The following is a 15,647-nucleotide window of genomic DNA, read 5'->3' as shown; positions in this document are numbered from 1 at the left end:
AGTTCTATGTAGTTGGCCCCTGAAATTCACTTCTATTCATTGTTTACTAGACAGGGCGACAGCCAAGTTGTCAGTTTTGTACAAATATATTTGAAACTGAAAGTAGGTACTCCAAACTACATCATTTTTAACATAAAAAATTAATCGGCCACCAGCAGCTTTGAACAATAATGATAGTATGACTTTACAAGAACTGACATTCTTCAAAAGCATGTGATACTGAACTTGTAAAATGTACATGTGGCAACACAGACCACGTGGGTGGGTGCAGTGTTCTCGCTTTCCTCTGATTATTTCCCATTCCCATTTCCGTAAAACGGTTCCAGTTACGAGTTAGTAGCTAGTCTCTTCCAACACGTGTGATGCTGTTGTGTGCTCGTGAAATGCTACGAGGTTGTGAATTTCCTTGTAATTGTTAATTTGCGCAATTAATCAACAATGAAAGGAAGAGAAAACATAATATAATTTGGACAATTTAGGAAACTCAGTTTACAAGAACAGATTATTGCTATACAGAAGGGAAGGCCAACCCCAACACTACCTGATCTTACAGGTATGCATGTAGGCCAATTTGTAGCATGTTTCATTCAAGAAGGTGTCATTTCATGCTGTTAACCTCTTTCCTCCTCTTAAGAAATATGCAGGAGCCGCCCCTGAATGTTATATAATACCGGTATACTTTCATATAGATTAGTTGTGTCCGATAATGGCAAAACCGATTGACAAGACTTACATTATTGTCTGTAAACAATAAATTAAGTTCATATAATAGAACGTGAGAAAGGTGTGTGTGTATTACTGTTTTTTTTATATTACCTATTATTTGGGCCAGCCACATCATATAGTGAAAATATTTTTATTTAAAAATATATTCCAAACAGTAAAAATATAATAAATATGGCACCAATATGTTTGTTGTATGAAGAGATCTATGACTGTGAATTATGTACATATCATGAATTGGTTTAATGATTGAAAAATTTAGATAATAAAAAATATACAAGTAGAAAAGTTATGAAACTTATAGAGACTTCAAGAAAAATATTTGTTTTCATATTCTTGGATATTAGATACACGTTCTTTAATATTCCTTAATCATTCTCAATCCTTCCCCTAATAAGTAGAAATTTCAATCATACCCATCAGAATAATTTAAATGTCACACTTCATTTGACTGATACTAAACAATAAAGCAAAGTACAGTAATTTATTCAATGTATTTTTGATATAATTTTATATTTTAATAAAAAAAGAAAAATCTTTTGTTCAAAGTCTCTGTGTTGGCACACACATAAACTTACTAATCTACTGTTACATTCTAAATCTTATACATTATGTTAATATACCTTTAATACTAACAGATTTCCATATTTAATGTCATTTTGCTTCATATTGACCTTTCTCGTAGTTGCTCAGGCTTATTCTCATTGCAATACACTTCTTATCTTTTACACAATAAAAAACTCTTCTTCGAACACTTTACCTAAAATCTAAAGCAGCGGTTCCCAAACTATGAAACTGTTACACCTGGGCATTACAGAATGAGGTTGTAACTGCAGAGGAACCCCAGAGAAATTGAAAAATGAAATAAAATAATTATTTGCCTTTGAAATGACGTGAATTATTTTTTTTTGATGACTAATGTTAGAACTTACATATTTACGTTATTAAAACCAAACTAATTAAAACACAGAAATGTTATTGTGTTGTTTTATATCTGGAGCACCATGAACTGAAAGTTTGGAAACCTCTGATACAGAATAATGAAATAAGATGTACTCTTAATTTTTTGAACACCTAGAATTTATGCTCTATGTACTACCCTTTGACACACTGCTGTGAGTTAAGTCAAATTCATGTGGTTTTATTAACGCACAAAGAAGTAAATATAGATTTATGGAAGTACAGATTTTACTGGGATATTCTTGAAAATACTTTGTGTTAGAAAATATATATTAGTTTATTACTGAACACTTTTCTGACTTTTTCGCTTATGGCACATTTCTTTCCATTTTAAGAGATATGTGAACAAGTTTCTATTGAAGTTTGGGTGCAATAAACGAACTAGAATGTTGCTGCATTAATAATACATAAATCTTGTACAGAATGTTCAAAAAGTCACGCAACTCTCTTGGGGAAATGCAATTGTTCTCCTTTTTTCCCAAATGGTGAAGAACACTGAGTAGCCATGGGGTACATGTTGCAGCAGTGTACGTCCATTGTCACGCAATATATTAGTACTAGCAGTTATGCCTTCTTAGAAAATTATGGAAGAATTGCTCCAAACAAATCCTCCATCTTTTGGCTACATGACAAGCTTCAGAGACTGGGAATGTTGTTGACAGAAAACTGAAGGTGTTAACGGAGAAAAGTTGACTGACGTGCAAGATGCAAATGTGTCCTTGGAAGTCTGATACCTTTCAAGACAGTTTGTGTTCTCCATCGGCAGGTCCACTCAGCATTGTGCAAATGTACCCTTACAAAATCTGTGCCATCCATCTTGAAGGCCTGCAACTTCATCAAGCTTATAGTCAGTGGTCAGTATTGATGTGACAAGGTGTGTTCCATCTAGGTAGCAGTGGCGTAGCATGAAATTTTGAGCAGGGGAAGCTAACTCAAGTTGTCTTTCATGTACATATGAGAAAACGTATTACAAAAATATAGTCTTAACCCGTAATTGGTGAGGTGGTGGCTGTGAGTACCCCAGCCATTGTAAGAAAAGAAGCCTGCGCCACGTGGATGTGCGGAGATATATATTTTTTCATTGCTTATTATGCTGCCTGCTTCCATAATTTTGAAGAAAACCTAGTTAAAATTAATAAAAGTACTTGATTATATAAATAAAAAATTCAGTTTGATTATCTGAGTGCTACGATACAAGTTTCTAAGTTGCAGTAAGTGCAATCCCCACCTCACCAGTTACGTGACTAGAAAAATACCTCACCACTTACAGGTTAAAATAAATAATAGTCAATGTCAAGTCAGCAGTCCGAAGATTGGTTGGAACCTCGTAAGTAACACCAATATGTCATGACCTCAAATGGTACGTAGTAAAATATGATTCACGATTTACACATATCTCTAACAAATAGACACGTATAGTATAACATTGCCTCACTCCCTGTCATACTTAGAAAATCACAATAGGCCTATTAACGGTCAATAGATACAGTATTATTATCATTACGTAAGTATGCGTCTGTGTTTTGGTTGTGTCCTTCAGTGACAGCATGGGAGTCTGTCATTTGTTTTCTAAATCACACTTTTGTTCGTAAGTCAGTCTTGAACTGTTATTTCACTCATTATTTATTATATCAGCCACAATGCACACTAACACTTCAACCGAACACAACTCACGAAAGGAATAACTCGGAAACTAAATAATTTTCAATGTAAAAGCTAGCTTCTTGCGAGCCTTGCGACCAGGATAGTTTAGTTAGAAAGGGATGGAAAATCTGCGGGGTGGGTTACACAGAAGAATGAGTGAAAGAAACCAGTCTGCTTGGAAGCTGGTGTGTGCAGGCTTCTTGTTTACTGCTGCATCACGAATCATTTTGAGCTGCCGCATCACAATCTTTTTAATGCATAAATATAAATTCTATTAAAATTAATAAATAATTTTGTTCATAAACTGCAGATTTATTATGAACTTATTATTAACTGGGGAAGCTGAGCTTTTTAGCTTACATTGACGCTACGCCACTGCTCGGTAGATGTGTCAATACCCAGAATTCAAGAATATGGATCACAGAAAACCCATGAGCTGCATGAGTAACCTCTGCACTTATGAAAAGTTATGTCTGGTGGTGCCATGTCACATGGTCGCATCTTCATTACATTCTTCCAACAAGTGAACAGTGACCGGTACATTATGATGTTGTAAGAATTTGTTAACACGTTATTAGCAGAGAAGTAGATTAGATGGTTTAATAGTACAATACCAGAGCCCATACGATCACAAACACTAGGCCTATGACTTATTTGGAAGAGTGTTTTCTAGGCCGACTGATTTCAAGGGGAGAGGGGCTTGTGGCAATACTTTCTGATTTTTTCTTAAGGGGGTATGTGAAGGATGTTTCTCACGTAGTTCATCCATATAGCATTCGAGAATTGTGATTATTCAGAATTGTGTCAATGCAATCCCATGGCAAACAATGCAAAGGGTGTTCAAGAACATCATCAGCCATGTCCACTTGTGTGAAACAAAGAAAGGCGGCCACTTCTATAATCTACTGTGAAATAAATAGTTTCCACATAGCATTGCGTGACTTTTGAACACTGAATAATAATATTGTTGTCCGATAATTAGTTTATGAATGGCATATCACTTGAACTGAATGTTGTTATTAACATAAATATTAAGACTTCGCATTAAATATTATAAAATAATGTAAGCCAATACAAAATTTTACAAAAACATGTTCAGTATACAAGTTTATTATGGATGAAAACTAAAAGTGAGGATATCTGATGATAAGAATTCAGTATGTGTAATCAAAACCTTAATTTCCTTGTACTCTTTAACACATAATATAACCATGAATCACATTATGAAAGCAGCTGAAGGTTTGACATTTTTTCTCCGTATGTTCAGTTCAGGAAATATTAATAAAAAAAAAAGTAGTTCTTAATGTACTGTATGTACTAGAAATTGTGATGTAATGCAACAATTTTCCAGCAATTTTACTAAGAATTTTGGATAATGAAGCACCATAAATATTTGAAATTCATCTTTTGTTATTTAATAGAGGAGAAGGTGGAATTATGGGCTACCTCGTTTTTTTACTATATATGGCATTTTTACCTAGCGAAAAAGCTCTAAAAGTACATCTCGTGTCCATCAGTCTGCGTGCACAAAGAGACAAACCTGTTGGCTTTGTGGTGTGGATGTGGTGTGTCCTTTGTGTTTTTCATCATTTTCAAAGCTTTTGCAGGTATGCAGTTTCAATTTTATTGAAAAAATCTATTTCGTGTTTAGAAATCACGCTTGATGTGTTGCACTGATAAAGAATAGCTCTATCACATCGCGTAAGAGTAATATTTATTTAGGACAACAATTTCCATACGTAATCATAGAAACCTTCATGAGTCGATGCTGCTAATATGGGCTACCGCTATGTGTCAAATATGGGATAGGTAGCCCATATTACCACCATGTTAACATGTCCCATATTTTCACTATTGTGATTTGCATTATTTGTTACAGAATATTGCCATTGATGTGACACAAGTTTCCTACTTATGTTTCTTTGTTTTTTACAATTTTTATTTTCAAATTTTGTGGTAGCCCATATTTAAACCCCACTACCTACACAGGACCAGTTCATATTTCTTTCAAAAAGTAATTATGTGCAAATATCTATTGAAACTATTGATCTTTAAGACTGGAAAAACTGTATATGAATAATTACTTTGTATATCAATAAAGATTTCCAAGCAATATGTCACACCATTTTCCATTATTATGAGGAAAACAAAATGGCAGCCCGTATTTCCACCTTCTCCTCTACTTTACATAAGATGGTATTACACTTGTATCTAAATGTTGCCAGAATAAACATAATATCTTCCGCTCTATCTTCTTCACTCACAATGAAACATCACTCAATGTTTTGAAAACTTTCAAATAATTTATATACCATTCGAAAGAGCATCCTGAAATATGGTGAAATCTATAATATTACATCCTGCGATGCACATATGAACGAGCTAGAGAGAGTTAAAGAGGTGAGTGTGGGGGTCTCTGCCATCCTATGGGAGTCTATTACGTTTGATCTAATGGGCATGAGGATTGGATACATATGTTGTGTTGTCTGAAGCAGCATAGGGTGCCACATTTTCGTTTGTCTCATAGATATGGTTAGAAATTTGTAGGTTTAATTAGCACGACTGAAACATTTGAAATCAGCACTGACCACGTATTAGAAGGGCAACTGGTACATGTGAATTTCATATGGAAGAAAGTGACTGTCATCAACTCTCTTTGGTAAAGTGTAGTTGGTGCAAGAAACTTTTGTGTTTCGAACATTTTTTTGTTCAACTATCATTATCATCCATGAATTTGTTGAAGGAAAATAAGCAGGAACTGTCACATTACTGGTGAGTACATGTTTGATTTTATGTTTATTTCGAGAATTTCAAACACACTTATTGTAAAAGGTAAAAGTATCCCTGTCACACGCCATGAAGGCACTTGGGGGGCATGGAAGTAGAGCCCCATGCTTTCCATGACCTCAGCACTAGAATGAGGTGGTGGTCGGCACCACACTCTGACCGCTTTTTACCCCTCGGAAAGACCTGTACTCAATTTTATAGGAGGCTGAGTGAACCTTGGGGCCGTTCTGGAAGTTTGGCAACGAGAAAATGCCGTCACCACTTGGGATCAAACCCCAGACCTTCCAGTCCATAGCCAGCTGCTCTACCAACTGAGCTACCCGGCCACCCAATTATGAATAGTACACAAACAATAATGAAATTGATCTATACTTGCGTGCCATCAGTTATAAAATGAAACTTTATCCACCTGACTTAGAAGAAGAGTAGGAAAATTAAATTTACGTCACAGTCGTAAACATATGAATTTTTTGTTATAATTATAATAATAATAATAATAATAATAATAATAATAATAATAGTCCGTGGCACTACAGCCTGTGAAGGGGCTAGATCAACCAGCCGGCTGCTGGCCTCTCGCCCACATGCCGAAGCAGAGATGGACGATCATCCAACCAGAATGGAGGTATCGTGTGGTTAGCACGATGATCCCCCTAGCCATTATAGCTGGTATTCGCAATCGGATTTCGCTACCTATCGTAGCTCCCCAAGTGCATCACGATGCTGGGTGGGCACCGGTCCCATACACTGGTCGAAATTTCATGAGAAAATTTCTTCCCCCATGAGGACCAGCGCGCATTCCGTAATGTGAGTCCTAGGAGGGATGCCTTAGACCACAACGCCACGGCGCGGGACATTTTTTATGTTATGCTATAATTTAAAAGTTTAATAAAGTCCAATTCTAACAAGGAACTACAGTTTACTTATGAACATCATCGTAAAGTGTGAATTAATCTTGTGTATTTTAATGATGCATTTCGGTAAAAAATTTTGGAAACATTCAATGGACAAAGTAAAGAGATGGACGAAATGATAGGGGAACCAAAGAACAGCGACTTATTGTAATGTGTTTAAAATTCCCGATCACTTACCCACATGTCACAATCAGTGGCGGTTTCTCGGGGGAGGGAAAGGAGGAACGTCCTCCTCACATTTTTCTTCTTTTGAAAGTAAATACCAAATGAAATATATGCCTTGAAATTCGAGGAAGATTCGATATTTTTTAAGTTCACAGCTATAAGAAAACCTCGGTTGATCGAGTTTTAAACGAGGAAAGCAAATCCTTTCCTCCTTTACTGCAGTTAACACACATAGACAACAGCACACTAGCGGCCAGAGAAAGAAGCAGAGTTTTAAAGCAGGCGAATGAACAGTAAGGAAGGAGATCCTACTCTGAATCAGCGCATGGGTGGGAAATAAAACCAACTGGTCTTGCAACAAACTCGCTACCGCTGCCATGTAATGATGCTGCATTCAATCAGACTATAACACATCTAGGAGGAGGCACAATAAAAACAGTTTTAATGCAAAGCTATGAAAGACACCGTATAAACTTTTTTTAAATCATAAATCAAAATATATTATTCATTGCATTTTATATAAGCTACTACTCGTGGTTTGAAACTTTCGAGGATATCTGAAAGTTGAAGTTAGATTTATATAAAACAAAGAGGAAGTAGTTCTATGTTAGTATCGCATATATTTTTAGCCCCTGAAATTCACTTCCATTCATTGTCTACTAGATAGGACAACAGCCAAGTTGTCAGTTTTGTACAAATATATTTGAAATTGAAAGTACACCAAACTACAATATTTTTAACACAAAAACATAATCGGCCACCTGCAGCTTTGAGCAATAATGGTAATATGACTTTACAAGAACTGACATTCTTCAAAAGCATGTGATACTGAACTTGTAAAATGTACATGTGGCAACACAGACCATGTGAGTGGGTGCAGTGTTCTCGCTTTCCTAATAGATTATTTCTCATTCCCACTTCCGTAAAACAGTTCTGGTTATATGTTAGTAGCTAGTCTCTACCAACACGTGTGATGCTGTAGTGTGTGCTAAAAATGCTGCGAGTTTGTGAATTTCCTTGTAATTGTTAATTTGTGCAATTATCCACCAATGAATGGACGTGAAAACATATTTGGACAATTTAGGGAACTCAGTTTACAAGAACAGATTATTGCTATACTAAAGAGAAGGCCAACGCTAACACTACCTGGTGTTACATGTATGCATGTAGGCTAATTTGTAGCATGTTTCTCTCAAGAAGATGTCATTTTGCGAGTTAACAGCACTGTTAACTTCTTTCCTCCCCTTAAGAAATATGCAGGAGCCACCACTGGTCACAATATATTAGCAATAGGCTATGTAAAATTAGTAGTTTTAATACGTCCCAGAATTATATTTTCAAAAATGATGTATAAATTGTTTAGACCCTTTGCTTAACATAGAGTTGTGTTTCCTTATTACTTTTAATGTACGTAACCTCTCCTTGCTATATTCAGGAAGTGCACTGCTTGTTGTCGCTCGCTACCTACGCTACTTTGTCAGACAACCCAAAATACATATTCAATCCTTGTGTGTGCCCAACAGGTCAAATGTAATAGACTTCAGAATGCTCTTTCGAATGGCATATAAATGGTTTGGAAGTTTTCTTAACATTGAGTAATGTTCCCTTGTCAGACGAAAATGTATGCTTCCTAACTTCATAGCAATATGTATTTGGAAATACAGTACACATTTTGAATTATCAGTAGCAATTGACGACTCCAGTAATTTCTGGCCTGTTAGCAGTAATTTCATAGAAATGTTTAATGGGCATAAGAAAAATATTTTGTTTTATGTAGGGTTACCATCCGTCTGGCTAAAGGAGGACATGACCTCTTTTTTAATCATTTTATCCTGTCCGGCAGACATTTAAAAAAAAATTGAAATGCCCGGTATTTCGCATTTCAACTAGAATTAATATGAATATTGAATAATGTGCGATATTATGCATAGAATATCTAAACAAATAGTGAAAACATATGAAAGAATTTAACTGCTTTCAATAGTTGAAGATGGAGCACATAAAATACGATGACCTATTGACATGAATTGAATTCTTACACTCTAAAAACGTCACTATTCATGATTCTAAGCTATTTTTATCAATTTTATTCTGCAATGTACAAAGATATGGCAATCAAGTTAATTTGGACAAATATTTAAGTTTAGATAAACAATGGTACAAATTCTTCAATTCCAATAGTTCTGCGAGCACTGAAACTTTCTCTGAACTCTTAAAAATATGTCAATTCTATTTATTTACCTCAGGTCACAATGGAAGTGGTGAGAGAGTATTTTCCCTAATATCTGCTCGATGGACAACAGAACGAAATCACATGCCAACAGAGACAGTCAGAGGTATCATCATGGTGAAATATAATTTCAACGACATGTCCTGTGAACAGTTCCACAGTTATTTGTTACAAGATAGAAGTTTGTCTCTTCAGGCTCTTGTGCACAAAGTGGGCTCCCCCGATAAGTAGGGTACAGATGTAATACTGATCCAGCAACTAGTGAGAAAACTAACTAAGGTAAGCCATTGTTTTTATCTTTTTCTTAATTTTTACCAATTTTTAAAAAGTCTTCCTTTTTTTCAGCAATGTCCTCTTATTTTAGATTCCATGTCCTCATATAGAATTTCTTCTCATGGTAACCCTAGTTTTATGTAACATATGATGATCATAATCAATGAAGTTATTGGAAGGTATTTTTATTTGGCGTATCATTTTGGAGGTAAGTCACAAATAAAGAAAACGTGATAACATTTCCACCCTGTAAGGAAATGAATCAGGTACTTCCTGAATACAAGGTAAATACGTAGCAGGAAGATACAAATTATGATGATTTCCATTTTCACACACACTAAAGCAAGAGATTCAGATCACAATGACATTTTGTGCATTTCTTTACAATTTTCTTTTGAAACATGAAGCTCCTTAAAATTTTAATAGATAATGTAATCTTCTGGAGAAAAAAAAAAAAACAAATTTTTAACTTGAAATAAGATTTCAAGAAAATTGAGAAGTAAATGGAGCGGCATTCAGTCTCATCCTTAGAAGGAGTTTAATTTAATTAAGCATATAGGCTATACAAATCAAAAGTTTTAACAATCTCAACAGATCTGGCTTCCGGAGAAAACACGTATCTGTATAATCATTATCAATGAAATAAATAAATTATGGTTTATTTAACGACGCTCGCAACTGCAGAGGTTATATCAGCATTGTTGGTGTGCCAGAATTTTGCCCCGCAGGAGTTCTTTTACATGCCAGTAAATCTACTGACATGAGCCTGTTGCATTTAAACCCACCTAAATGCCATCGACCTCGGCCGGGATCGAACTCGCAACTTATCAATGAAACAAAAGTTAAACTTTTATTTGGTTTTTGGTCCAACTTACAACCATCCTGGTTAGAACTAACAGTTTTATCCGATTACATGAACTGCTGGTAACATCAAAATGTGAATGACTAAAATATTGAATCATACGAGTTGCTACATGGTTTTCAAGCTCAGAAAGAAAGTTTTTTGATGAAAGACAGCAATTTCTGAAGATAATACATGTTACGTCTTACAGTAATGAGGGATACCGGTAATTATACAATGATGCCGCTGACACATTAAACATATAACACGAAAACAGGGTAATAATGAATCTTTTAATTTATATAATTACATTTTGCCTTTTATGTTAGCAAAAGGCACTAGCAGTAACATACATTCTTTCACTACCCTGATTGAATATTTACCGTATTTCAACAACTAAAATTATATCTCTCCTCCTTAAATAAATATTGTCTCACTATTAAAACTGTGTCTGAAAACCAAGACACAGTTATAATAAAATTACACAACATTAAGAGAGATATCATTAAAATATCAAAATTTTGTTAGATTAATTTAGAATTCAGCTCTGTGTCTTTGGTCAGTTGAAATGCACAGCAATTTCCTTATTTTAATCTACGCGGTATGCACTGATTGCTATTGTTATTTTACGCTAATTAATTTACAACAGTTATTTACGCGGTCTCCAAGAATATTAGTAATATAAGTTGCATATTTTTGGTAGGCCTATAGTACATTAACATTGACAATAGTTTAATTATCAGATTTGTGAACATAAAAAATAGTTTTCATTCTCCTTCAGGAAATAACTTGAAAGGATGAGACTAGATTTACATTATACACAAAGTTAAGCACAAGTGATGTATGGTACATAACTATTTTATGCTTTCCTTTCAAAGCAATTTCTTTCTTTAACTAAGAAAGATATTGGTAGGCCTATATGTCTCTTAAAATCATATTTTAAATGATTCATCTTGAACTGGATGCGAACCAATATTTATAATAGCTAATGTAATAAGCTGGGAACTTTAGTATGATTTGATTTTGTGGTTTCTTCTGTGGAATAATGTTAACAACAGAGACTGGCCTTATATGTACTAAGTTTCACTTATTTTATATAGGCTAAAATGGTTACGAGCATAATACAACTGAAAAAGTAAAATTAAGAATTTGAAGCTTGATATGCTGCTAATTTATGTAGTCTATTCTTTGTAACAGTTAAAGATGAAAATGATAATTAGAGATGGTAGATTTTCGCATCACGATAAGTGCGAAATGTAGCCAAATGCTGTCAAATTAAGTAATTTTATGTTTAAAAAATGTTAAGTTTATTAATTAATGTGGTTTTTAAATCCGCGTAGAAATGCGAAATTGAGTAAGAATTCGAAATGTATGAGTCTTTTTATGAAATAAGAACGACATTTTTGTCTTGTAAAAAAGAACAAGATATATCTAAAGGTCCTGCCACACAGAGGTCTTTACATTTTTTCAAATAGTTTGGTGACCCCTCCATGTTAGCTCTTACAATACAAATAGAACAGGAATGTGACCTCCTATAAAACCTCTTTAAATCTACTGTTCACTCGTAAACAAATTGAATCGGTCGGAGCTAAAAGGAATTAAGTCACTTTTGACAACTTTTCAGGAGAAGCAAAAAATATTCCATTAATAGCACAAATATTATATTTTTATGTTATAGAAGACAAAAGAATATTTAAAAGTCTTAGTTCCTTCTTCCACCGTTCGATGAGCATGACATCAGTTGTTCAAATTGTTGCATAACCCAAAACTTCATATTTTGACTTAATTCCTTTTAGCTCCGACCGATTCAATTGTATAGTATGGTAGCAGGTGAGCATTTTTATGTTAGTGATTCTAACATTTTGAAGTGCAAATAATTGCAGAAAAACGTATTAAAGAAACATAGGTGAATGTTACTTATGTCCCGCCCACTATAGGAGACAGGCCACTTTTACACTAATCCTAAATATCTTGACGGGATAATAAAAACCTAAACCAACCTAACCTAAGTGCGTCGGTGTCTATTCCAAAATCGGCGGAAGTCGCTCAACGCTCGTTTAACCAATATTCGTCCAGTGGGCGGTGGATACTCTACATTGACCGAAACATATATAATTGTCACAGATGGGCGAAACAGTTTAGAGTCATGATGAAATTTGTTCTATGAAACTTTAAATGAATGTCTTTGAAATAAAATAAAACGATTTGTTTTCTTGAATACCAATTTTACATGCATCTCTGTGTTAGCAGACCCATATCTTCTGGCAAATTTCTTTAATGTTCACAATTTCATATGTTCTTTACTTATTTATTTTTAAAAACTGTGTCTGGAAAATGTTGAAAATGTTTCTGCTAACACATTGACGACATTGAATTTCTAACACTAAACTTCCCATAAAAAATATATCATCCCAAAAATACTAAATTACAACATTAAAAGTGCTATAAAACACTCAAACCAAATGTTCCACAAAACATGTTTCATCCCAAAAAATTCTAAATTACAACATTAAAAGTGCTATAAAATAGGTAGACCTACTGAAATAGATTAAAATGCTACATTTTTTATTTTACGTTGCTAAAATCTACCATCTCTAATGACAAGACCAAAATGCACAGTCAGCTAACAAAAACACCAATATGTTTGGCTTTTTCGAGGGTTGGGGGAAACTTCCCGCTTCCCATTACACAGGCCAACTAATTATTAAAACAGTCTATGAGAAACGCTGTGCATAGACAATTGCATGAGGCATCCAACATGCAAAAATGTAAGTATGTGCATATGCATCCAATGTTAACAAGGGGTTCGCTTGTAGAGAATACTTAGTTGTATAATCACAGAGATACAGAAAATGCACAAAATTGTGATACGGTTGTACAGAAACATTTCAACTGTAAACATTGTGTACAAAACAAATAACATATTCAGAACACATATTCAGCCTTTAAAGAAGTTTGGGTACTGGCAATCACAATGAAATCTGTGTATTAATTCAGAACATGCCAATTCGGTAGTAACTCAGACACACGGAGTGATGAATGCTTGGTGATGTTGTAAAGGATGGTTTCTCCACTGGCCAGAATGGCTCCCCAAACACCAAAAGTACCGTAGTCGATGATGGAATGATTGCAGGCTGCCATTATGGCTAAATCTTGACCTGGACTAGTAACACCACCTTTGCTGACGACAAAGACATCATTATTACCCTTTAACAAGTTTCGTCGACACCAACCGGGATCGTCACTCACAACCAAAAATGCAACACCACCACTGAACTTTTTACGAAAATAGTTCATGGCCTCGTTGAAAAAATCTGCATCCGCCAAGAACATTCTGTGTGTTCTCCACAAATAGCCGCGATAGTCAGTCCTTCTCACATGAATACCTACATAAACTAATGCAGTGCTGTTTAGTAACTGACCTGCAGTTTCCAGAACCCTCTGGCTTGCTTCAACTAAACGTCGCTTGAACCTAAATTCGTGTCGAATGTCGTCAGCCCAAGTGAGAACAAGATCTGGTAGAACTGCAAATCGTGGTAAGAGAATGCTCTGGTTGGTATAACTCCAAAGTTCTGGTGATCGAATGACACTGTCCCACTTTGCTGGGCAATGCGATACATAGCCTAATGGAGGGATGCTTAAGTCCTCGAACACCTCATCCAGTACTTTCCTGATGCAGCGGGGAACATATGGCTCCAATCCCGTTCTTCGCGCCACTGCCCAAGTTGATGCATATTCCCACATTTGATTTCCTAAACGTCCACCTTGTGCAACAGTTACTATCCCATCTTTAGGACAATGGTGTTTCCAAAACAGGGGAACTTTCACTGGTTTTAAATTTGTTGTACATAATGATTGTTCAAAATCCCCTAGGAACTTCATTTCCTTTTTCTTTGGCATTGGCTCATATAATGGAAACAAGAATATATGAATAAACACCATGATACAGGAAGCAAGAATTATTGAAAGTACCAGTAAGTTCTGGTTTGGTCTTTTCATGCCGTGTATGATTTCATTGTTGCCTTTTGTCAGCAATATATAGTGTATGAGCCAAAATAGTTTAGTTTCATGTAACTGGAGTAAAAACGGCCTGAGCAAAATGTAATAAAAGTTACACACCACTTAATAAATTATGAATCCCTAAAAATATTTTATGAATGAGTTCACATGTACATATTTAAGTCAGGAGAAACTGTTTTGGTTTCTAGGCCTAATAAGTAGGCAATGCAACAGGTCAACTTAACCTTCACTGAAATCATTAAAAACTGATATCTACAGTACATCGCAAAGGAATACAGCAGTTTCAGTCTCACGTGTATAAGAAATATACATAAGTTCATTTAAAGTTACCGGTATAACATTAACACCTCTCTGTTCCCACACAACACTGACAACAGCAGACCATTGCTGGAATATCATTTGACAAGTGACCACTCACGAAACAAACAATAATTCAAGCGTGGTGTGCATTTTCTCGATTCATTCTTATTGTGTTTGTTATGATATACACTCTTTATTAACAGAAAATTTAAAGTACCGAAATATAAACAAGTTCCCCTGCTTCGTACACTGTCTTTCACCAATAGTATGTTGTACCATTATGACAGCCCGTCTTTTCTTCTAGCATTAGTTGTGCATGTCTGTTCCATAATTTCTGACTCTGGAAAATGCAATAAACCTACAGGATCGATTCATGACAAAACACTTTATTATTTTATTATGCACATTTCATCAGAATAGGCCATAACGTCCAACAGGTTTATAGCTTTGCTTTTAGTAGGTTTATATGCCGTTTTAATAGGATATTTATGGCGTGTTTATGGCTCTTCTCTTCTCCTACACACAAGCCACCACGATTCTCTACATGCTCAGTCCATTCACATTTACAACACATGCAAAGATTACTGCAGCCAACATTGTTTGCTCCATAGATGGCAGTGAAGCCACAATTTCCGTATACATGCCCAAGGTGTTGGATTTGTGAGTATACCGGAAACAAGGAAGATGGCGTACATGTCTCTATGAGAACTTTATGAGGAAATTAGCAGTAACTCGTAAATTTCGAATACAACTTTTACAGTCGCAAACTTTTGAAATAATAATAATAATA

The 15,647-nt window shown here is 35.1% G+C and overlaps 1 protein-coding gene across 1 annotated transcript; it reads right to left on the bottom strand.

The window, feature by feature from the left end:
* Positions 1 to 1,188: 1,188 nt before the first annotated feature.
* On the bottom strand, positions 1,189 to 15,368 carry LOC138701382 (galactoside 2-alpha-L-fucosyltransferase SEC1-like). The gene has a single exon (XM_069828228.1). The coding sequence runs from the start codon at positions 14,534 to 14,536 to the stop codon at positions 13,526 to 13,528; it is 1,011 nt and encodes a 336-aa protein (XP_069684329.1). The 5' UTR covers positions 14,537 to 15,368; the 3' UTR covers positions 1,189 to 13,525.
* Between the last annotated feature and the right edge of the window lie 279 nt (positions 15,369 to 15,647).

Source organism: Periplaneta americana, chromosome 6 (assembly GCF_040183065.1).
Source record: "Periplaneta americana isolate PAMFEO1 chromosome 6, P.americana_PAMFEO1_priV1, whole genome shotgun sequence".
Classification (NCBI taxonomy): domain Eukaryota; kingdom Metazoa; phylum Arthropoda; class Insecta; order Blattodea; family Blattidae; genus Periplaneta; species Periplaneta americana.
This window is presented reverse-complemented; position numbering and strand designations above follow the sequence as displayed.